Source organism: Monodelphis domestica, chromosome 3, assembly GCF_027887165.1.
Source record: "Monodelphis domestica isolate mMonDom1 chromosome 3, mMonDom1.pri, whole genome shotgun sequence".
NCBI classification, from domain to species: domain Eukaryota; kingdom Metazoa; phylum Chordata; class Mammalia; order Didelphimorphia; family Didelphidae; genus Monodelphis; species Monodelphis domestica.
The window spans coordinates 186212880-186239223 of NC_077229.1; the positions used below are offsets into that span (position 1 = coordinate 186212880).

General features: G+C 35.1%; 1 protein-coding gene across 1 annotated transcript in view; it reads left to right on the forward strand.

The window, feature by feature from the left end:
- The first annotated feature begins 3994 nt into the window (after positions 1–3994).
- Positions 3995–26344, forward strand: part of MMP16 (matrix metallopeptidase 16) — a 373571-nt gene continuing 351221 nt past the window's right edge. The window contains exon 1 of the mRNA XM_001368488.4: positions 3995–4869. Coding sequence (XP_001368525.1) covers positions 4738–4869 — 132 coding nt within the window. The 5' untranslated portion in view covers positions 3995–4737. The remainder of the gene's footprint in view (positions 4870–26344) is intronic.

The window sequence follows — 26344 nt, forward strand, 5'->3', positions numbered from 1 at the left end:
ATATTATCATGAATCTCAAATATTCTTTCATTTGACCATTAAAAGAAGGAATATATATGGTTTTTCATTCCATTTGCACAATTCTTGATAGGGGAGAAAGATGTGTCACAAGTTGGTATATTTGATAGATTAGTCAATACTTAATTCAGCTAGCTAGAAGATATGATGTTCTTGCTCAGGTTCCCATCTTCACCAGAAACTGTAATGCCAAAAATGTTAAAATCATTAGAACTTCCATTTCTTTTTAAATTTCCTGTATTCAATATTTATTACTTTCTATCCTAAATACCTTAAAAAATAACAAGATATCTCATATGGCTAGTACTTTCACCTTTTCTATTTTCTTCTTTTTTCTTTCTGAATATGACAACTGTCAACAATGTCTCAGTAAACAAACGATCAAAAGAGAGTTGCATATGGTACCATAACAATGTCACATACATATTTTAAGTGTATATTAAATCGAACATGGTTATAACTAAATTGCCTTATGCTGGCATCCCCTTCTGATTTTTCATTTTCTTTTTTGTACTTATTGAGTATTTTATTGAGGATTTATTTTCATTGTTTTATCATTGTAACTATCTTACCCTTTCCCCAAAGAAGTCCTCCCTTGTTTAAAAAAAAAAAACTAAAACAAAAGCAAAAATGAGGTGGGGGACCAGCAATTAAAGCAGTTCAACACATTGACCTTTCTGAAAGTATATCTGTATTTCTAGACCATCACCTTCTTTGATCCCTTTTCAAAATGTTCTCACATTCATCATTTCATTTCATTAGAGAGGCAATGTGGTTAGTGGAATGAGCCTTGGACTTCAAGCCAAGAAGGTCTGGCTGGGTGAATGTGTGATCTGGGGAGATCATTAAAACCTTTGTGAACTTTATTTTCCTCATCTGTAAAAGGGAGAAGGTGAGACTGAATGATCTCTAAAGTTTCTACCAGCTCTAGAATTATCCCTAAAATAACAACAAAAATTAGTTTTAGGAAACTACACAATGAGTTGTTCAAATCTGCATTCCACTCTAAGTATGATAGGATTGTAACTTTCTACCATTTTATTGTTTTTTAATAGTGAAATTAGACTAAAATGCTGATTATGGTGTCCTAGATATGGAAGGAACTTTTTTGAGGTCTATTTCTTTTTATCATCCAACTCTCAGCACGGAATTGAAAGGGGTTGATTTTAGATTTAGAAGACATAGCTTTGAATATGAACTGCAACCAATTGGGGATTTTTACTTTAGAGAAGTCATTTACCTCTCTGGGCTCAATTTTCTTACTCTAAAATGAGAGGTTTTGACTAAATAGTAATTAAAATCTCTTTTTCTAAATCTGTGATCTTTTCTTGAAGTTTCTATGTGATTTTGCTAACTTATTATTTCCATATGAAGCTCTTCATAGTTTTATCATTAACCCTAAATATGCTATATATGTATATATGTATATACATACACATGCACACATACATATTTTTTCACATAAACATACACATATACACAAGAAAACTGAAGACTAAGTCACAGAACCACAAAGTTGTGCAGGAAAGCTTGAGAAATATTCATTCACTACATCTTGCCTTCTCTGCCCTTGTGATGTCTTCTAGATTGGGAGCTCCCTCTTTCTTTCTACAGATACAGTCCTAGTCCAGACTTTTTATATTTGGATTAAAGCTACAGACTATTTCCTTTCTCCATGCCTCCAGCTCTTTCATTTACTCCTAAAAAATCCTTGGAGAATAATCTTTCTGTTCTAGTTTCCCTTTACTCCTGCTCCCAGGTAAGAGTAGTTTATGTTTTGTTGTAAAGATAAAAGTTTGGAGACTGGAACTAGACTTTTTATTATATTGATGTAAGTACTCTTAGGTGAGAATACATCCACTACTGATGCAGGCCTGTACCTTTTCTATAATTTATAGACTGACAGAGTTGCCTAGAGATGTGAGAATTTAAGTGATTTACCCACCAACCACACAAGCAGTATTTGTCTAAGGTGAGACAGATCTTCCTTAATTTATCATTCAAAGCCCTCCATTAAATAATCCCCCTTTATCGATACCAAATCAGTTTCTCTAATCTGGATTATAAAATCCAGAAATTCTTTTCATATCAACTCCTGCAAAGAAGAAATCAGTGTGGATTTGGGAAAAGTGGGTGATATAGACAATCTATGCCTGGCAAAAAAAAAAAAAGTCATGGGCTACAATTATCAGAGGAGGAAGGTGTTAGAGGTGTGGGAAACTACTTCAGACACAAAGAAGAGAACAGGCAAGTACTCAGTAAATGTTCATTTACTATGACTCAATATGTAGGAGACAATTATCTTGGGTCACATTTTGCATGAGATGCCAATATTGCCTGTGGTTAATGCTTGAGAAAGCAAAAACTATAGCAGTCCTACCTAACTTATTTCCACTTACTATACAAATGACAACAGCTCAACGCTATTCTTAAGTGAACCATGTAAAAAAAAAACATAGCTGTATGCTAACCAACGAACAACCTTTTTTTTTTTGCTCACTGTTATTCAGTTCTCTAAATATGTCTTCCTCACAACTATACTTTTGATGTTCTTTCTCCACCTAGGGAGTAAACTCTTCTACAGCCTTAAATCATACCCAGTCTCACCTTGACTGTCCCTATAGGTCTCTATTTCCTGTTGGTTCCTCTTTCCTTCACTGCCACTGACAAGAATAAGTTCTCTGGTCCTGTCCCCCACAAGATACCTGCCCTTATCCCCAATCCCCCTTTTCCCTTCCTGGCATTCTATATTACCTGTCAGTGGCTGATAGTTGCTGCCACCCCTGTCCGTTGACTCTCATTACTCCACCAATTTTCCTTGGCAATCTTCCCCAAAGTTCTCGGGTCCTCACTCCATCTCCTCCTGCCAGCCGCCTCCCCCTCTCGCCTGGAGCTCTCCTCACGCCTGCCTGCTTCTCCCCCGCTCTGTCTGCGCTCTCCCTCTTTCTCCCGCCAATACCAGCTGCTCTGTTTGCCTTTCCTCTGGCTGCGCTCATTGCCTTCCCCTTCAGCCTGCAGCCGCCTGCCTCCCTCTCTCAGGCTGCTTGCCTGTCTCTCCAGAGAGCCCTTCACCCTCCCCTGCTAATTGCCTCCACAAGCACTCCTGCCCTGATTCCCTGAGGTGTCTACGTGTGTGTGTGTTCGGTTGTGGGGTGGAGAATGAGGAGGTGAGGAGTCTTTACCATAATTCCAGCTTTTTCACATCATTCCAGACTTGTCTTATGCCCCCCTCCCCCCACCACTACAGAGCTTCAGAACCTCCTCGCAGGTCTACCATCTCCCTACGCCCCTTGGGGGTGGGGCAGGGTAATTCAAGGCCATACTTAGGGAGCCAACAAAGTTTCCGAGCCACGTTGCTCCCTCCTGCTTTCTAAACCTGCAATGCCCAGGCACCAAATCTGAGCCCCAAAACAGTGCCGATTTTTGGAAGCCCCTCCCAATTCCACTCATCCCTAAGCTTCCAGTACAGACTATTACCAGGGACCGTCAGCGCTTTCTAGCACAAAGTCTGGGTCTCCCTCGACCCCCAACCCCCACTCCACCCCACCCTACCCCACCCCCACAGCCACCAAGACATCCCTAGCTCCACAGGAGCAAAGCGTGGGAGGGGAGCACTTGTTCCTGGGTGTAGAGCTTGGCAAGGATGGACAAGACGAAAGGGCAAAGGGTCCCAATAAGGAGGGTGATGGCTAAGAGGTCCACCCGATGGGGGTGGGCAGTCGTTGAATCCATTCTCTCTTGTTCCTTTACAGTGTGAGGTACAGTAGCGGTGCAGCCTTTTAAGGGCGGTCTCCTTTAAGACGTGCGCGTGTGCATGTGCGTGTGTGTCGGTGTATGTATGTATATGTGTGTGTGTGCAGAAGCGAAGGGGGGAGAGAGGGAAGGAGAGAGGGAGGGAGGGAGAGAGAGAGAGAGAGAGAGAGAGAGAGAGAGAGAGAGAGAGAGAGAGAGAGAGAGAGAGAGAGAGAGAGAGAGAGAGAGAGAGAGAGAGAGAGAGAGAGAGAGAGAGAGAGAGAGAGAGATTGAGACTGACTGTAGAAGGAGGAGTTATGTAGATTACGGATGAACATTCTGGAGTGGAGAGAGGAGAACAGAGAAAGAGAGGCAGAGGCAGAGGCTAAGAAGCAAGGGACAGGCAGTGGCAAAGAGGCCTTTCTCGCAAGAGCAGAAGGAGGAGAAGGAGAAGGTGGAGGATCAGGAGGAGGAGGAGGTGGAGGAGGAGGAAGAGGAGGAGGAGGAGGAGGGGGGGAGGAGGAGGGGGAGGAGAAGGAGGGGAAGAAGGAGGAGAAGCAGCAGGAGGAGGACACACCAACAGGAGGCGGCGGAGGCGGCGGCAGCGGCAGCGGCTGCTGCTGCTGCGAATAGGGAAACCTCAGCAGGAGCAGCGGGTGAACTTGGGCGCCACATTCCCGGCGAAGGACGGACTCAGGAGGATGGTGTGCGCCAGCTACTGACCCTTCTCCCGCCTGCCGCCTTTGCTCCTCCTGGGCTATTGGGAGTGAAGTGCGCCTTCCTCCTCCGTCTCCTTCGCTGCCCCAGCCGGCAGGCTGTGGGTGAACCTGCAGGGCTCTTCTCCCAGCCCCAGGACTTTCATTTTTTATTTTTTATTTTTTTGAAAAGGAGAACCGTTTTGAAACGAGAAGGAAGGGTGAGAGAAAGAGGACGGAGAGGAGAGAAAGAGAAGGGGGAGCTCGTCCATCCATTGAAGCACAGTTCACTATGATCTTACTCACATTCAGCACTGCAAGACGGTTGGATTTCGTGCATCATTCCGGGGTGTTTTTCTTGCAAACCTTTCTGTGGATTTTATGGGCTACAGTCTGCGGAGCAGAGCAGTATTTCAATGTGGAGGTAAGAGTACAGCTCCTGTGGGGCTTTCTTCTCCTTACATAGGCTGCTCCCCGAAATGTTTCGTGTGCTCCAGGAAAACGGGGAGCCATATATCTGAAAGCAGCCAAGGATCTAAACACATTGTTTTCCTTTCTGCAGTCTAGAGAGATCTTTTTGAATTTTCAGTATTTGATGGATCCATTTAGGACCACGAATCCCGTTATCCTCAGCAGCACAAAGAACGATGCTGAGCGCTCAAAGACTCAATTGTACCCGGTACATGCTGCTTACATGGGGAAGAGGCAAAGTCCTATATACAAGAGTGCGGTATAATAAAAAGAGCTTGGTAACGAGGCACAGAAAAACCTAGAGATGGCAGAATGAGTTTGTCTGGCATTGCATTTTTTTTGTTATTGCTATTGCAATTTTCTCCCTCTTCCACCGTTAGCAAAGGGGCTTTAATGGAAATCTAAAGGAAACTGTGGGAATACTTGATACTTTAATAACATGACTTTGTGATAAAACACTTGACTAGACACAATCTTGTTCTCATTTAAACATAACTTAATACACTGTAACTAGATCTGGTTTAACAGATGCCATGAAATCCATCTCTTTCTTTTGAAGTGTCTTCTCTCCCTCCCACCCCCACTCTCACCATCAAAATCAACGTGGCCAGGTCTATTAGTTCCAAGGTGTTTTCATTTTCATTAGAACTCTGATAAAGCTGAGACGTTTTAACTGTCATTTGCTTTACTTTGATAGTTTTGGGAGCAGTCAGGCACAAAGGGAAGGGAACTTGAGGATAAACACTTGGCATAACTGTGCCAAAATACTCTTCCTGCCATCAACTCAACATGTAAACCAATAATATGTTCTAAGTGAATGGAGTTGTATGGACATCTGGATGATGATGACACAGATCCATCACAAAACCCGTTGAATATGGACAATTGGGGGGGGGTCTTAATAATTCCTTTTATTAGATTTGATGTTAGCAGATATCTCTAGTTATTTTCATTCCAAATAAATAATTTGGTTTTAAGTTGCCTAAATGATAACATATCAATGTCATTTTACTAAGAACATTGTACTTGTAAGCATTGCTAGTACCTGTTGCTCAATATTTGAGAAAAATTAAAATATGTCAATTTATGCACAGGCTTATGCAAAATATATGCCATACACATGTGTAAACTTCATATATTTAGTTGTGTGACTATAAATAATTCATACTGTGACACATTAGAAATAAATATTAGTGTAAAAATCCTAATCATTAGAAGACTAAGGATAATTATGGAAGGAGAGAAGTTGGAAGATGAAGAGGCTAAATATATATATATATATATATATATATATATATTTACCAAAGACAATCCACATTTTGAAATCTCAAATATATGTGACCTTTAAAAAAAAGAAAAAAAACTTTTTTTCTGGCTAAACAGACAGATGGAAGTGGGCTGGAGGTCCAGCTTTTTCTTGGTAGCAGATTTGTACTTTCTGAAACATATGTCACAGATGGCTTTTTGTACATAATGTTTAAATTGATAGATGATTCGTAATATCATTCATAACATAAAGGAATAACAATGAAAATCTGTAGTTTATGCTTTTATAAACATTAGGTCCTATTATAGTAGTGAATTTTAGGTAAAAGTAAGTTATGTACTATATCTTTATTGCTATCAACAGTGAGAGTCAAGAGTGATTTGTGTATGATTTCTCACTTTCTCAAAATTGTTGGATGACATTGAAGTTTGGTGATTACTCAATTGGATTCTTCTTCCAGTGTCTATGTAATTTATATTGTCAGTTCAACCAGTTATTGTAGTAGCTGATATGAATTGACATTTTTTAACAAGTCCAAAACAACTTTTGGATTTATTACTGAACTTTTTAAAAGGTATTTCTCTTTGAAGTATATACAAGGTAATGACACCTAGGGAGAAATTTTTTTAGTTTAAAAATAATAATTTATTTTCCTGTATCCAATAATGATTTTTACTTTGTTGAATACAGAAAATATTTTATTATCAATACATTTTAGGACACATTATCTGAGATACACCTACAAAAACTTCTTTGCTAATATGGGAGTTTACTGAAAAGCTTGAGCACACCATCTTTTTATTGTGCAAAATGCACAGCTATCTTAGTGAAATGTGTTTCTTTAAGATCTTGAATGTTTTAATTGTTTCTTTTTGGGGTATAATAGATTAATCTTTCATTCCATCATTGATGTGGCCATAGAAAATAACATGGCTTTGTAAAGATAAGATGAAAGTCTTCAAATGTTTCTTTTTAATCCATTTAATTACTGAAAAATGGCATTTTCTGGTAAGCATTAATGACTTGACTTATATACAAAAATACTGTTCTAAAATAATAATAATGCATTTCTCATTCATAGGTAGAAGATGCATGCTTGACATGCTTTTAAAAATTATTTCCAAGGACAGTCCTAACAGAAAGCATAATGATATAAAACTAGTAGTAGGTTTTCAGTACCATATTTAGGTCATCAAATATTTCCTAGTAACAGTGTAGAGATATTTACTTACTGACTACAAAAAATAAAAATACCATTAAAAGATGAACATTTTTCTTGTATACCAATGGAAAACAGTTGACTCTATTTGTTAATGAACTTAATTGCTTTATGGTACCTGATTTAAAAAAAAATGTATATCACACTTTTGCAAAAGCCAATATGAAGAGTTAGGAGTATTTTTATATTGTCACTTGTTTTGCTTTTAGTTAATTCTTTACTGTGCCTTTTTTTGTGAGAAGTGCCATCATTAAGATGTAGTAAGTCTCTTATACTTTGTCTCCTTTGTAATGGGAAGATATATTGGAGATAAAAATGCGTGGAATAAAAATAAAAGATAGATGCAGAGCAAGTCTTGAAAATAAGACTTGGAGAAGCAAGGAGTCTCCTGTATAGCAAGGCAGTAGGTACTGTCATTTGTGCTGAAAGGTACACATTGCATCTTCTAGTTATTTTGCAGTGGGCGGGGAATTGAATTTCAATTGGTCCAAAGAGAGAACTTAGTGTAAAGAATTTTTGACCATGCTAGTGAAAGTTTTGGTTAGTGGTTGATCAGATGAAAGTAATTAAATGCAATTTTATTTCATCCAAAGAATTTTAGTATGATAAGAGAATGCTTGGATTGTCAAAGAACTCTCAACTTCTAACACATTTTGCTAGATTGCATATTGGTTCATACACATTCTTTAATGAAAGGTAGCCAAAGAATAAGGAAAAGGACATTGTCTTAAAACAATTTTGCCTCTTCCTGACTTCTCTTAAAATAAGCAATTCTATATTTATTGAATTCCTTTTAGTTACAAAAAATGGTGCTCAGTGCAAAGGATACATGCAATATATGAAGTTAAATACAAGCACTTGCAAAATTTTAAAAAAGTTAGATCACATGACACAATTTATTTGTTTTTAAAAAGGAGTCTATCTTCTATTTTGAAATTTGTGTAAAAATAGTCATAACATCATCATTTAGAGGTGATTTAGATGATACAATGTATAAAATAATGCTGAACCTATATTCACAAAGGTCAAATCTGGCCACAGATGCTAACTCACTCTGGGAAAGTAATTTTACCCTGCCTTGGGTTTTCAATTTCCCCTTAAAATTATTATGAGGATAAAATGACATGATATTTGTAAAATGCATATATATATATATAAATATACTGTATGCTATATACAAGTTACATGTTAACTACATATTAACTATATAGTTTTTAGAAGTCAAATATTTTCACATAATTTTCTTTACTATTTATTTGAAGAAAAGAACTATACCCAATAGTAATGGTGATTTTAAAAGGTTTTTTAAATGGGGAAATTAAAACTTATACAACTCTAAATGATAAATTTAGTAAAAAGTAGTGAAAGATTAATATTCTTGGACAGCTCATCTTGAGAAAGTCATAGTAACACTGTCATGTTCCATCATTCAAGAGAATTTCCCATAATAAAATGTTGTGGAATTTAACTGTTGCCATTTATTTGTGTTGTGGCAGTTATTCCCAAAGTGAATAAATGATTCCTTTAACTAGTTTAAGATTTGTGGCTCTCCTTATATATTTATTTGAATCTATCTAAAAGGTCAGTGACTGATTTGGGCAACTTAGTTTTGCATACATACTCATCTGAGCTCTTATGTGAATTTATAAAAATAGCATGTGCTGTCATGAAGATATTAAAACAACTAGGAAGGGAGAATAGTTTTGAAACTTGTTTTCGCATAAATGATCGTATCTATTTGTTTTTTCTTTAAGTGTATGTGGGGGTGGTCTTAGTAGAAGGCTTACTATTTAGTCCATTTCAGCTATAATTAGACAGGAGAATGATTCCTTCTGCTTTTTTTCTAGGATTGCTTAGTGCACCTAGTTTATCCATTTTGCACCTACTCAAAATCAGGGAGTTACTTGACTAATACCTGGCAGATACTCTGCTTCATGAATCAATGCTCTGGCAGCCCTGGTATTATGACCTCATACAATTCACACAGAGATAATGACCCATGGAGAAAAAAGAAAATAGAAAAATGTACCCTGGAGTTAACCAACTCTTCCTTGACCCACCCTAGAAAAATCACAGTTGTAGGATAACTTAACTGGGTTTGGCTCATAAGATTTGCCTTGATATAAACCAATGAGAATAGGTGATGAGAGCATTCTCTAGGGAAATACAAAGAAAAAGGCCCAAGGCTTCAATCAGTTTCTCCAAACAATGGAATTCTGCCTCCTAGAGGGAGAACAAACTTAGTAATTGATTTTATATTTACAAAGTCAGGTTAGAAAAGACTGGCCTAGAGTTTCCATTTTTTTTTTCATTTTGATAAATTACTATAAAGTTTTTAAAACTAGTTTAAAACTAGTTAAAATTTTAATCCATTGGTTCAATTGATAATATTGTTTTCATTGAATTTGGATTAAGAAATTACTTCATATGTAACTATTTTACCTCTCTACCCCACACTATGCCCCACTCACCTAAAATGTTCTTGTTTACTGAGAACCAATTTTCATTCCTTTAGGAGGGGAAAGACCTTTTTTAATCTACTAAATTGACATTTCAGTGTAAGAAGAGAAGCATTTGGTTCTTTATTTCTCAATGTGATGTGGTAATTTTCTGATCCTTCTCTGCCCAAATATACTGCTGAAAACTCTTCACCTATGGCACAATTCATTGTTGTTTAGTTGAAGCAGCTGCCATCTTAAGTGTAATTGCAAACCATCAGCATTTTTCTAAATTTTTATTTAAAATAGTAGAATTAATATCCAGTGGGATAAGTTTAGGTTACGGTGTATATATTATTGAAACAATAGGTTTGTTTAAAAGTTTATTAGAATAGAATAAGAACTTTGTGGCATAGTATTTTGTGATTGTTAAGAATATTTTTATTTTTAATACTATAGAAATGATACATATTGGTGAAGATGCCTTCCGATGTATGTACATTATTTTCAAAGAATTTGTTCCAGGAACATATATATATATATATATATATATATATCACTTTTTTTTTCAAATTCAGTCACACCTTTTTTTAGAAAACTGGCTTCCACCACCACTGCCACTATCACCACCACCAAATTATATAAATATTAAAACCTTTTCCTTGTTAAAAATTTTAAAACACTTTAAAAGCATGAATTAATGATTGTTAAAAATATACATTATCTACAATTGATGTTTAAATTATAAAAACAATAGTAGAAAAAAGCAAAATAAGTTCAATATTCCATCATTCCATTCCAATATTCAAATCATTTATGGTCAAATAAGATAGCTAATAGGTCCCTCATGCTGAGTGCAATATGATAATGGCAAATTTTTCCACTTTTTTATTTGAAACAATGATATTCTAAAATGTTTTTGTCTTAGAAATTGATCTATGAAAGAAGAGTCTTTTAGGCTAGATAACATCCATGTTACATCATACAGTGATCCTATATTTTCTTTGCTTTCTTTTGGAAATATGTTAATGTCTTTGAGTTTAGTCATTGGGCCATATGGATTATGATATTGTACTATAGGTCTTCTTTAACATATATCACGATGAGCTTTCTTTTAGAACTTTTACTTTTTATTCTCAATCTACTCCCTGTATAACAGTTTGTATCAATTGTTTTGAATCAATAAAGCACTGTGATCTAGCCTAGATGTAAAGAGTACAGACATTTGGGAAAAAATGTTATTGGTGCTTTGGCCTGACCCTTAGACCTTTTGCTGGTTACTTCATCTACATCTAGTAAGTAAAATGAAACTAGAAGGAGTCTTTGAACTTCTTGAAGTCTCCTATGAATTGAAGTAGCAATATACCTTAAATAAAGGACACAATTTATAATAAAATGTTATGTAGTAAAATCTAGTCAATCAAAAACAATTAATTGAATTTTGTGTACATGTGGTTTAAAACATAGATGGAAATACTGTGAGCCACTTGGCACCAGTGATCATGTAGAAAATGATCTAAGAAGAAAAGTTACACTTGCTTGCCAAAAAAAATCTATTTGCTCCAGGCATATGAGTGAGTGTAAGTATAATGTTGCAGAGTTGCCTTAAATAGTCTGTCCTTTTTAGGTGTAGAATCAGGTCAAAAATTACATTTTTTTGGTGACTCCATATGCTTTTTAAACTCTATTTGAACAGAAATGGCTTAGTTTAAATATTTTAACTTTTGAAGAATCGTAGTTACTTTTGCTAGTTATTGGGCTTTACATTTAAAAGTATCACTTTGAAAACTAGTTTCTGTTAATCCATAGACATCTTGCTCAGTACAGTGAAATCTCATTTTAATGAAATAGGTTTGAATTAAGGTAGTTCTTGTTTTTTTTTTTAAAGAGCAGAAATAATCATTTTTCTATAGGATTATATTTTTAAGTGTTTTATTACACTTAAAAATTTATACTTTATTTTGTGGAAAGACTTGACCAGGCATTTAGAGTAGTGTCCAGTACAAAACACATTAAGAAACTTTGACATAAAACTATAAAACAAAACTCCTCTAAAAGGTGAAGAAAGTGCTTTCTTGAGAGATAAAATATACCATTTCCCCTTTTTTTCCCCAAATTGATAATAAGTTTGAATCCAGAATAATTGAAATTTTAAAAATGTAAAATGAATACATGTGTTCACATCTTTTAAAAAAAGAGTCAATCAATCTTCTTTATGAGGTGAAAATGGAACTTTCATAAATAAAGGAGGTAGATGAAGGAGAGTAAGGTGTCATAACAGACTAAAGCATTCATTTAAGGTGGTTCTTTGAAAGATAGGTCCACAAAAAGAGATCAGTGCTCAACTAGTAAGAGTGATGACTGGCTAGAATAAATTACATTTTAGTAAAACGATGTTTTCAAAGTAATTGTTTAGTCATATTCAAGTCATATTTTAAAGCTGAATTGTTTTATTAACTCTATTTCATGTCCAAAAATCTCATGCACCTGATGTGATGTCAGTGGAATGTATGTATGTGCCTTAACATTTAGCTTGCTGGAGAATCAGCCAGACTCAGAATGATGTCAGTGGAGGTATTTTTTTCCATGGGAACCTTTTTCACAGTTGAATTCATACCATATGTTAATGGTTTGTCATTGTTTAGGATGATTAAATATTTGTTTTCTATTTGGAGGGAGGTCTAGGGTCTGTGCATTGCCTGTTCACACTGATCAATGATCTTATAAGTCTCTCCTGTGATCCTAAAGCTTTATTTCCCTTGATTTGGGTCTTTAGCAACTCAATTCTTTAGTTATATGGCAGGATTATAAACTGGTGAGTGGGTGGGGCTTGGGGGTTTATGTAGAAACCACATTTTTTCTTTTCTCTTTGAATACAGTAGAAGAGATTAAAATAACTTCCAGAGCCAAATTCATACTGAAAGACATGAACAAAATTGAAAACAAACTTGCCCAGGACAAGGTCATTCTCGGTAATACTTAAAGTGCTTAGTTTTATAATAAAGATATCTTGGAAAACTTGTGTATTTTTTATAAGGCAGAAATTCAGTTGATACAAAATACTATGTGGCTCTTATTTATTAGTCTTTCCTTTATGTTTGGGAGAAGCAACTTATCCCAAGTTTGACAATTAATTAGAATACATATTTGTTTTAATCTGTAAAATAAATATTATATTTACTGATCAACTTTGACATGTTGTAATGATATGAGAAACTAAAAAAGTATCAAATGTCAAGAGATCTTTCTCTTTATGAGATACTTATATAGAAAAAAGGACTAGTATTAATACCCTAAAGTACAAGGAAATTTGCTGTACATGAACAATCTGCAGAAGAGTAAAAAGTGAGGTACTAGGACCAAAGGGCTCAATAGAAATGATTGATAAAAAGATAATAAGATGATTCTGGGGTGGGGAAACCTTGTTTTAGTTACACCAAAACTTTCCACTTTGGTAGCTTTCAGCACTTGCTCTGTGACTTCATTCCTTATCTGTAAATGAGCATTAAAAATAACTGCATCCTCCACTTGATAGATTTATTGCTAAAAGAAAATGAAATTATAAGTTAAAGGGCTTTCAAAAGTTAATACAAATGTGATTTATTGAAATATAATGGATGCGCAATTAGAATATGAACAGATTCATGTTATCAGTTTCTCTAAATCTTTAGCATAGGCAAATGAAAGCAGCAACTTCTGGATCCTCTGCCCTGGTGTAAGAGTCTAGTATAGTGATGGTGAACCTGTGGACATGTGCCAAAAAGGGCACACAGAGCCCTCTCTGTGGGCATGCCTATAATCACCCACAAGAGGTTGTTACTAGAAAGCCAGAGGGACTCAGGGTGGAGTTCTTATCCTCCCCATCTCCATTTACCTGAGGACATTCCTCACTTCACCCATATCTCTGCCCAGCAACTCCATGGGAGCACTTCCTCCCTCCCCTGTCTGAGGTAAGTTGCTTGAGGTGGGGTACTCACATGCTACATGAGGGTGCTACACAGATGGCAGCCTGTTGAATCTGTGGTCAAGGTGGTTCTCATGGTGGGTTGGAGAGGAACTGGGTATGAGGGGAGCTTAACTCAAAGAATGGCACATAGCTATATGGGAGCAGAGCTAGAGGGAAACAGAACACTTGTGACATTCTCCTCCCCATCTCCACATGCCCCTTTCATCACCTGCCCTTCTGCCCAGCAGCCAAATGGGAGCAATTCCTCCCTTCCCTGTCTGGGTTAAGGGGGGTTCCAAGGGATGAAGTGGGGAGGTGGGGTGTGACACTTGGTCTTGGGGGGCTGAGCACAGCACTCAGTCTGGAGGGTGGGGTAGGGGCAGGGCCCGGTACTCTGTCTCTAAAAGGGTAACCATCACTGGTTTAGTAGGTCTAAAATGCCCTATGTCTTTGAACATATCTTATCTTAGCTCTCTTCCTGACATGGTACTTTTTATACTACCCTCCTCTCCTTGTTCAGTAAAATATTAATCAAATCAATACTACCATTGTTTCTGGAAAAAAAAATTAGTCAATCTTGTTCTGTAGCTCTACTGAACCATCCCAGTGTCTTCTAAGAATAAAACACCCTATGTGTGCTTTCTTCTTGATTTAGAATGTAATATTTCTGAGGGCAGGAGCACTTCTTTTGTATACCTAGGACTAAGTTAATTTCTTGACATATAGGAAGTGCTTTTATGCTGAAGTTGAAGGCATTTTCCTCTATTTTAACTTTCATGAAGATAAAATACTCTCATCTGTATTGTAGCTTTTACCCCCCCCCCAAATGTAAGATTATATTCCATCTGAAAGATACAGATAATTTGCAGGGAAAGAGCTATTGAAGCTGGTGTTAACTTATTATTCTGTATCATACTCCAAAGGAATTAGATTTGTTCTTGAACGATAGAGTGCCAAGTAAAATCTGAAGTTTAGAAGCTATGTAGAGGCAGATTTTTATCTCAATTTTAAAAATAAAATAAATCAAACATAAATACCTCAGCTGTCTGAAAATTAGCACTATCCAAAAATGGAATAAACTATTTTTTGAGGCAGTATGTTACATTTCACTTGAGGTCTTAAAACAAAAGTTGAACTGTTACTTGAATACTATGGTATCAATGATATTCATGTTTTATGTAAGGATTAAACTTGACCTCCAAAGTCCCTTCTAAATCTAAGATTCTACTATATTGTGATGTAGATAATGGTCAAATTCATAATATTACCTTACTTTCTTTAAGGAGCAGTTATCTTACAACTTTTATTCATTGATATTTTCCCACATTTAACTGCTAAGCATATAACCCATTTAGATTTCTCCAGGTTTCTTTGAACTGTGTAACCTAGAATGCAATAAATTATCATAACATTGGGAAATAGAGTACTATATATTCACTCACTGCTCTTACTAGACTACTATTTAAATAGCAATTTTATTCTATGACTTGTGATTTGAAGTCAATTTGGAGTTATACCCCTTTGATTTCTCATTCTCTTTCTATATGGACTGTCTTACTCTTTTGGGATTTCCTCAGTTTCCTAGAGTAAAATTGTCTTTTACTATACCTTTGGGAATTAGTTCAACCCTATCATCATCTTTGAATTTATGTATAGGCAACTGCATTTGAAATAAAACTTATCTTAGTTCACTAGCTACTTTTAAAATTTAATGTTTCCAGATTACACATCTATATAATTTTTAATAATTGTTTTCTGACATTTTTTGAACCACATCCTTTTTTATCTGCCTACCTCTTCTTCCCCAAGAAGCCGGTAATATGATATAAGTTGCATATGTGTTATAATATACTACATATTTTCATATTTGGCATATTGTGAAAGAAGACACATATTGCTTAACTCAAAGAAAATTCATGGAGAAAATAAAGTGAGCAATGATATGCTTCATTCTATAATCAGACCATCGGATTCATCTGTGGAGGTAGTTAGCATTTTTTTTTTGTCATTAAATCCCTTAAAGTTGTCCTGGATCCCTGCATTGCTGATAAGTTAGGTCATTCACAGTTGACCATCCTACTTTATTGCTATTAATGAGTCCAAAATTCTTCTGGTTCTGCTCACTTCACTTTGCATCACTTTGCATCACTTTGTATATGTCTTTCCAGGATTTTTCATGATCATCTTGTTTGTAATGTCTTATGGCATAATAGCATTCTTTTACAATTTTATATGTTATAGCTTGTTCAGCCATCCCCCAATTGATGGACATACCTTCAGTTTCCAGTTTTTTGCTACTACAAAAAAAAAAGTTGTTATGAATATTTATACAAGTCAGTCCTTTTCCTCCATCTTTGATCTCTTTGGGATACAGATCTAGTAATAGTATTGCTGAATCAAAAAGTAAGTATGGTTTTATAGTCCTCTGGCATCACTAGCTTCTTTTTTCCCCCCTTTTAAGCATACCAATAGTTTCATCAGTATAGGGAACTCCTAATGTGTAAATTACCTCCTCTAATGCAGAGCAATATGCATTTGGTAATTTGAAAATTTGGATGAGTTGCTTTTGGTACTTATTGTTTAAATGACTTGTACATAGTAGTTATAGCTAGTAAGAGTTAGAAGTCAGACTTAAACTCAGGTATCCCTGACTCCATGGCTGGCCCTCTAGCCACTATACAATACTGTCTTTTCAGAGGCTACTTCTGTACTTCAATATTTAAATTTCTGCTTTTTCCAAGAATTTTGCACATATTTAAAGAAATACAGACACATAATCTTTCATTTGGCAGATTTAAGCACACATTTCTTCTTAAATTTTATTTAAAATCCATCAAAATAGGTGCCTGAAAAAATAGCATTTACTATTCTGAGAACTGTACTATTGCATAAAAAAGTAAATAAAGAATCATAAAGAACTCTCAAAAAAGAAGCAAGTGAAAAATAACTTATTTTTAAATATGGGTGTGGTGGATTGTGGGAATATTCACTGAGCAATATCATTATCTGTGACTCTGAATCAAGGGACAGAAAAGACTCAAAAAATTATTCAATGCTTCCCTTTTTAAATATAACTCCTTGCTCCTCTAACCCTGTGGGTAAGGTCTAGCGTTTCTTTTTTTGACTGAGAGTGCAGATAAGCAAAACTAATCTGTCTCCCCTCTTTCCAAATTCTGTCTATCTGACTTAGACCTTCTGTAGCGGAAAGTGAAGGTCAATAAGCACTTTAGTAGTGTTAAGCAGAGTCAATCCATCATTTTTCACATTCAGTGGGAAAAATACAGTTTCTTATCATTTTGGGTTTATAGCAAAGTTAGCTAAATTTATATACTGAAATAGTTGAAGAAGGTCACCTGAAGAAGTTTGAGTTACAAAACATTCAATTGTTAATAATCAACTTCATAAAATATGCACATCTGATATTGATGATTATTTTGTGTAGAGCTGTCTTTTTTTTTGAATATTAAATTTGTCATTTACTTTTCTCTTTAGCTCTAGTTGTTTTGTCATGAATGTCTGGAATTCCTCTATTTCATTAATCATCCATTTCTTCCTCTGGAATATTTATGCTGAATTTTTCTGCATATGTGACTTTTTGTGATATACCTAAATCCTTTGCTCTATGAAATTTCATATCCCATGCCTTCTGATCCTTTAATGCAGAAGCTGCTAGGTCCTGTGTAATTCTGATTGTGTTTCCACAATATACGATTCTTTTACTGCTGCTTATAGTATTTTCTTCTTTTCTTGGGAGTTCTGGAATTTGATAGTCTTAGGATTTTAAATTTACTATTTCTTTCGGGAAGTAACTTTTGGATTCTTTTAATTTCTATTTTCCCTACTTGTTCAAGAATATTGGAGCAGTGTCCTTGATAATTTCTTTCAATATGGTGTCCAGGTTATTTTTTGATTGTGGCTTTCAGGCAATTCAGTGATTCTTAGATTATCCCTACTGGACCTATTTTCCATATCAATTGTTTTTCCAGGAGACATTTCAAAATTTTCTTCTATTTTTTTCATTCATTTGAATTTGTATTATTGTTTCTGTCTCATGAAGTCATAACTTCTGTTTGTTGAACTCTAATTTTTCAGGAGACATTTTATTCTCTGAGCCTTTGTAATTCTCTTGAGGAGTTATTTTCTTGTTTGAGGGATTGTAGTTTCCTTTTTAGGGAAGTTGTTTCTTCAATTTTTGTTCTAAGCTGTTGTTTTTTTTTTTCCCCTATCAGCTTCTTTTCTAATTTTTCTTCTAAATTTGTTCTTATTTTTTTTTATATAATTTTTTGGAGCTCTTCCAAGAGTTCATTTGGGGCTTGACATGCTTTCACATTTTCCTTTGAGACTTCATGTGTTTTCATTTTTGTATTGGTGTTCTCTTCTGGGTTTATATTTTTGTCATCTCTCTTGTTAAAATATTCTCTAGCTTTGGACTTTTTCTCTATCTTTTCTTGATTTTGTCTATGTCTTTTCTTGATTTTGTCCATATGCTGAAACTTAGTTCCTTTCCTGGGGAGGAGGAACACTGTCTTGCACTCAAACTATGTCTGGGATCTCTTAATTCTCTTAGAATGAGCACTTAGTAGAGACAGCCTGGTTGGCTTACTGTGTTCTTTGTAGTTGTTCAATTTAGCTGGTGGAAGTTGCTTTTGCCCAATCCCACCAAGGCTGGACTGTGTTGGGCTGAGTTCATCACACTGCTGTCTGTACTGGGTCTTGCCTGGCCTCTGTTCTGGCTGGATAATGTAGGGCCCCTTTTCTCCCATTGCTTGTTTGATATTGCATTGTTTTCTGTTCTTACCTTGCTCAGGATAGACTAAGCTGCCATTTCTCTTTCCCCTTCAGTTGCACTTTAACGTGTTCAAGTTCTGTGGATTTTCAGTCACCTCTTTCTCCTCATACTCCAGTGAGATGAGTCCCCTTTTCAGTTTTTCCAGATTGTCCTGGGGCAGAGCACTGTTTCACTTCTTCTCTTGGTTTTAACACTCATGTCTTTGTTTTGAGGTATTTTTTTTTGCCCTTTGGAGAATATTTGCTTGTCTTAAAAATATATACATACATACATACATACATATATATATATATATACATATATATATATATATATATATATATATGTCATCTTGTCCTAATCTCTTCAGTATTCTTCAACTTAGTTGCCAGGGTCCATTGGTTCTGCAGGTGCTGCCACTGCCACTGTCACTGCTTCCCTGGGTCTTTGTTTGCTGTCAAGCCCAAGCCTCACTCTTGCTTAGCTTTCCATGGCTTCCCTTCTTCAGGACCAGCTAGAGAACACCAGGCCAATGGGATGAGGTCACTTTTTAAATTCCAATAACACTTATAATGATGATAGTATAACAGTGATTATAATAATACATACAGAATTTTAATACACAGGACACCCAGTCCCCCAAACTCAGAGAGGAATGCTTATGCTGTAGAGGTGAGGAAATAAAGCAAGGAAGGAAATACTGAGATTTTTAAAAAAAAATCTCATTTGTACATCATTAAAGATGACTGATGTTGAGAAAAGGAAAAGAAAAAAGGGAAAGATATTTCCATTTGTTTTATAAGACATTACAATTTTATATATCTCACATTCTTTGTCCCATTTTCTTTCTCTCTCACTGTTATTGATACTTGTTGCCACTCCCCCTTTTCTTCTCTTCTCTTTCAGTCTTAGATATATTTTCCATTTTCCTTTTACTGTTTTTTTTTCCTCATCACTCTAAAAAAGCCTGAGTTATGAGATTTTCTAGAGTTGGAGGATAAAGAAAATGCTGGGCATAAGACCATAGGATCAAATCATATAGAGTTTTGCAAGACTTAGTTTGTGTTATAGAAGAGAAGGTCTAGAATGAGGTGAGATAGAGAGTAGAAGGAAATTAGGAATGTGGATTAAGGATTACCTGGTCCAATATTTGGCCAGTGTGAAGATCTTTTGACTTTAACATCCCACTTTCAATCTTGCAGTGAATAAACACTAGAGGTCTGCTGAGAACATCAGAAGAATTTCCCTTATATTCAGTATAAGTAGTCTTTCAAATGTTTCCTTGAGGGGACTAATATTCAAGAATTATTGAACTTTAGAGCGGGTCTTTTAAAGTCTCAAATTGGGTGTTTCAATCAATTTATTAATAAACATTCATTAAGTGCTGACCATGTGCCAGGCATTGTGCCTAAATTTACTATTAGTCTTTTTTTTTTTACTAAAGCTCTTTGTCACTTATTAAAATGCAAATATATTTGTAATTAGCTTTTTCCTCCCTTTTATCCATTTAACCATTAGTTTGAGTTTACCATATCCTTTCCTGGAAATATAACATTAAGATCTTGAGAAACATGACGGTAAGAAAAAGGAAAATTAAATTTTGGACTAATACTGTCCTTGTACTGACACTGAGGAGTTAAAAAAAATAAACTTCATTTTAGCTTGTAAAACACCTCTTCCTAAAGCGACATTTATAGCTATGTCAATAATTTCGAGCTCTAATTCACTCTTATTATTTCTATACATGTTTGGACAAAAAAGAATATACTGAATTATATTACATTTGTTCAATGTTTAAATCATTACGTAGTACAATTAAATGTATATGTATACATACAGAATCTACAAACCTACATACATGTGTATTATTTACATTCTTAAGCATATAGTAAGTGTATGGAATCTAATATTAACAAGAACAAATTGACAAAAAAGTGATTACTTACCAAAACATTATTTAGGTTTTCTTATCATTTTAAACATTGTAGCAAATAAGTTACAAATCTATTAAAAGAACATCATATTTTTATACTTCTTGGAAAGAGTAAAGAAGATAAAATATAAGATACAATCTAGAAATTATTATTATTTTTCAAAATCTTACATATAAAGACACTATTGTTGAGAGAGAGGGATAGACAGAAAGACAAACACAGAGAGAGACAGAGAAAGACAGAGACAGGGCAAGTCCTCTACTTTATGGAGGGGATATAAATAATAATGCCTGCTTCAGTCAGTCATTTAAGAAACATTTATTAAGTACTTTCGGTTTTTTCTGGAACTGTGCTAAATACTGGAGATAAAATGAAAAGCAAAAGACAATTTCTGCTCTCAAGGGTCTTAACATCCAATGGGGGAGACAATAAGTAAACAATAGGTACAATCTATATACATGGTCTTGTAAAAGGTAGAATTTTGGGGAGACTTAAAGGAAGCCAGGTAGGCTACTAACCAGCCCTTTGTATGGAGAGTTCTTCAGGCATAGGGAAATAGCCAGAGAAAAAGTCCAGAGCTGTGAGAGTATTGTTCATAGAACAGGCAGGAGTCCAGTAACACTGGACTGAAGTGTATTTGTGATGGAGCAAAGGACAAGAAAATTGGAAAGGAAGGAAGAAGACAGGTTATGAAGATACTTTGAATGTTAAACAGGATTCTCAATTTGATCTTGGAGGCAACAGGGTGCTACTGCGGTTTATTGAAGGGGAGGGTGACATGATTGGAACTGTGTTTTAGGAAAGTTACTTTGGAGGCTGAATGGAGGATATATTGAAGTATGGAGAAAGCTGAGATCCTCATCCTGAGAGGCACAATTTTCCCAGTGGGTCCTTGTAGGCCCTTAAAATGTATCCTCATCCTCCCTCCAGTAGGGGTCACATAACTCTACTTTCCTCCTCCTATACATTGTATTTCACTACTCCTTCCCTTATTAACTCCACTCTTTCTTCTATCATATGGTTGTTTGGTACCATATAATAAGGTGGTTGTAACTGACACCACACCCCAGGACTAGATGTAAGTCCTTTGAAATTTTCCTTCAGGGGTGGCAGACTCTGTTTTCCCCTGTGAACTAAATTCTTTAGAATAGTGATACCCTTTACAATAATAAGGGAGGCAGAGGAGAATATAGGGGAAAATAAAATGATTATCTCCCAAGGTTATTGTAAGGTTTAAAGATATAATATTTGTATAACCTCAACCCCTAAATCAGTTTATATAGGACTTCTTCCTTTTTTGGTGGAGATCATAGTCCTTACCTGTGTGGGGGTTGGCAAAGTTGGTAGAGAGGTAGAGAGAACTATTTCATATTCTTCCTGGCTTTTTCAAGCTTTAGACTCTTCCCCAGCTCTGAAGTTCCTTAGGGTGCTTTTGGTTTCCAGTTTCTAGAGAGAAAATGATGCCAATCACACATCAGGTCACTGGAGGAAAAGATTCCGGAATGAAGCTATATTGAGAGACACTGGCAATCTCTATTCCCAACTTGTTACACTTGAGACTGTAGGAAATTTCTCCTTGTTTTTCCAACTCCCTTAGTTGAGCTCTCATTGGGAGACCTCCTTCACTTTGTATTGTTTAGTACATATTCTACATATGTTTTATATGATTTTTGTCTTTCTATTTGATTAAGTGGATTTCTTTTTAATTTGACATGTGTATTCATTGTGAAATTGATATTTGGCGTGAAAGGGAACAAATTGTGTATATGGAGGTTGGGGTCCTCTTTTGCGCAATAATGCAACAATGATCAGAGGTTAGCTTGAACCTGAAAATCACGTATTTAAGGAAGCAGATAGATATAATTCTAATTCAGTATCCTCTCTGAAAAGAGTAAAATGGCTCCTTGCTTCAACCTCCTTTTTCCTATGTTGGAAGGAATTAAAGAGAATTGGAGAAGGGGTTGGGGAGAAAAAGCTAGAGGTATCCATTGTCTCATGTTGAACCACAAGCCTTTTGTAATTTGTAATTAGCACAATACCTGACACATAGTGGGTGCTACACAAATGTTATTGTATTCCTGTTATACTGAAAAGGACAATAATTAATTAGTTATAAAGTAATGTTAGTGTATAAAATATAAAGTATAAAGGAAAAGGCTAAAAATATGCCTATCCTTGCCTGATTCCCTTACTGCTGATGATAAATAGCCCCAGATGCCCTAACTCAATTAATTGCCTCAGTTAATGCATTTTTAAATATAACTTTTGGTGTGTGGCTGCTTGGGGTTTGTATTTGAATACCAGTGATAAAGATTATTCCTCTCTTTTGTAATTTTGAGAGTTTGAGAAAAGGCAGAGATAAAGACAGAGACATTGAAACAGATAAGTTCTTGTTCAGTCATGTAAGTCATGTCTGTTTTTTCATGACCCCATCTGGGCTTTTCTTGGCAAAGATACTGGAAAGTTTCATATTCCTTTCTCTAACTCATTTTATAGATGAGGAAATTTAGGAAAAGAGGGTTCTTCTGACTTTCCCTGTTACACATCTAACAACTGTCTGATTCCTGACTCCAGATCCAACACTGTGACATATAGCTGCTGAGTAACAGATATAGAAACGTATATAGGGAACAGTTTGCCTGATTAGTTTCCTTAACTTATACCAGGAACAAGTAAAGCCACTTAGCTCATAGTGAATGAAAAGTTAGTTCAGTTTTGAAATACTGAATTGTAGAATATTCATACAAGTATAAATATCAAACTATACATTATACAAAGTTAGTTTTTGTGAAAATATTGCAATTTTATATATGTCTGCAAACATTTTTAACAGTATCATCATGGATAACATTTAAAATATAGATATTTATTTCGTATATTGATGGCTTTTTCTTTGTAAAGAAGCAGTGTATTACAATAAAGCACTAAATATAGGGGAAGGAAACATGACTGAGGTCAGGAAGCAGTGTAGCCATTGATTTGATACATCACTCTGAGCAAGACATTTTGCTCCTCTGAACCCCTCAGAAGCCTGAAGCATACAATAACAATGAACTTAATTCTGGTTTAATTGATGATCAAAGGAAATAAAGCCCCAAATATTTTGTAACTGGTACATTTGACTATCTATAAAGACATGCTTTTGAGGTTATAACCATAATGACATTTATGTAGAATTTTAACTTTTACAAAGCACTTAAAATACATTTTTTCCATTTTACCTTCTAGATGACTCTGTGGAGTGAGTACTAGAAGTATTGTTACTTTTTAGTTTTTTTAAACAGGTGAGGATTCCAAGACTATGAAAGAGTAGTTGACTCATCCATGACCTCACAACTAGCACTTGAAATACTTTCTTCTCCATTATAGAGTATTGAAGCCTACTTTTCTTTTTTTTTAAGTTTATTTTTATAAATACTGCTTCTTCCTCCTTGCCATGCCAGAGCACTTCTATTTACCCTTGCATAAATGTATATTCTTTTGGAACACAAAGGTCAGTCAACCAACCTATTAGTATTTATTCCATCCTTGTAGGACTATCACTGTCCCAACTGCTAAAAGTAGTAGCATAATAATAATAACAACAGAAATAGATGTATTACTCTCTGTGTTAGGAGAGATAATTGGGGAGATAAGATGTATACCTGAAATGAGACGATAATATATTTAAATATAGATTAGGACGTTGAAGATTATTGTGGGCTGTAGTTAGGAAGGGAAGACTACCCAAAAATCTTGCACATTTTTCAATGTATATCTTCATTGAAAAGACAGTTTTTTGTTATAATCATGTGATTTGAGTGTTAATTACAAATTTACAAATGGTGCAAAATAAAGGAACTGCAAAACATCTAAAGCTCTTTCTTAAGCAAAAATGAAAAAGGGAGAATTTTTTTATGGTAATGGTTAGTTTTAGACAAATTCTTCAGAATTATACGGAATTCTCCATTGTATGGATACCTGTGTTGGGACTTCACCTAAAGAATTCTATAGTTTTTATTTTTAAAGATTGTGACAAGGAAAATGAGCTATGGAGAATAAGGGCTTTGTTTCAACTCTACCTTTTCCTGGAAACTATTCCTGATTTGACCTGAACAGTGAATCAAAGGACTTGATAGTTTTCATAACATCAGAAAGAGAAACACTCAAAAGTTTTATGTGTACGTATTTATGTCATCCATACTCTTCATGGCAAGACAAAGGCCTCATTTTGGAATAAAGGGGTACAAGTTCACTTTCTGGACAGAAGAGGTCAGTCATGAGGAAGTGCAGTTGTCTGTTTCCTATAAACTCTTTTTAAATTGAGACCAGCTGTTCAACAATTGAACAACACTCACCCAAACAACACTGAGTTATTTATTTGTATGAAGCTATTTCCCTTCTTCCTATTCCCCCTCCCAACCTCCAGCTACCTGCAGAAAAATTGAGATTTTCCTTTCATAACTCCCCTGCCCCAGTGCTGTTCTCACTTTTTGTGGTATTACAATAATGTTATAGGAAAAATAAAATTAAATTAAATAAGAAGTATTGGACAAGTCTTAGTGTGAAATTTTTATTCTTTTTATTTAAAACTAAATTTGTTGGTATTGTTTGTGTTTAGGGTTCATTTATCTACTTTCCCCAATATATTCCTCTCTCTTCCCAGTAGAAAGAGACATTCTTTAAGCAAAGAATTTTTTTTAAGCTGGGGGAGAAGTTCAACAAACCATCAACTAAAAAAAAGGAAAATAATACATTTTTTAGTATTCCATACTCATTTTCCCTCACCTTTGCAAAAAAAAAAAAAAAAGCAGGGTTGTGAAGATGGAGATTTTCTTCTCATATCTCTTCTTTGGGCCCAACTTAGATCATAAAATTTATTAGTATTGTTTCAACTATTTTCTTATAGTTTTGTTGTTTTACTCTAAACAGTATCATTTCATCTTGCCTCGGCTCTTATGCCATCCTTTACTTTTCTGTATTTATCATATCCATTTTTCTTACATCACTTTAATATTCTTTTACATCCAAATGCCACAATTTTTTATACATTAACCCGTGGATGAGCATATGTTTTGTTTTAGGTTCTTTGCTACTTACAAGGAAATGTTGCTGTTAAAGTTTTTACTGTATTGAGGTTCTTACCTCAATTGACATTTGCCATTGGCTTCTTTGGGGACATAACTAACAATGGAATCTCTGGGTCACAGGGCATGGGCATTTTAGTCACTTTCTTCAGATAATTCCAAATTGCTTTCTAAAAAGATTAGACTAATTCATAGGTTCAGCAGTAGTGCATAAGTGTTCCCCTCTTTCCATAATACTCCCCAAATTAACTATTCCCACCTTTTGTTATCTTTGTCAATTTCATAGTTATGAGGTGAATCCTCAGAGATTTTTGGAGTCACATTTCTCTTCTTATTAGTGACTTGGAGGATTCTTTAATATGATTGTTAGGAGTTTGTAACTATTCTTTTGAGAACCATTTGTTCATGTCTTTTAACTACATATCTCTTTGGAAATAGCATTTAGTCATATATTTCTGTTACTTGCCTAGATATTTCACATATTATATCTTTACTTTTGATATTATACTATTTACATTCATTTTGTTCAGGTTAAGATTTTTTAAAAATAGTTTTAGAAAGAATGATTAAGAATATTTATTTGATCCTGTAATTTTGCTGAGATTTAAAAAAAACAGCAAGTAAGCTAAATCATTATATCTAACAAATTGAAATACTAAAAATTAAATATTCTAAGATTTCTATCAAATCAGGTGCACTAACTTATATTTTGGTCTCTTTCTGTGATTTCGTGTATATAGGCATATTTTGGTAAGAGTCAGATGATAGCCTCTCTAAAGCTTCTCATCTT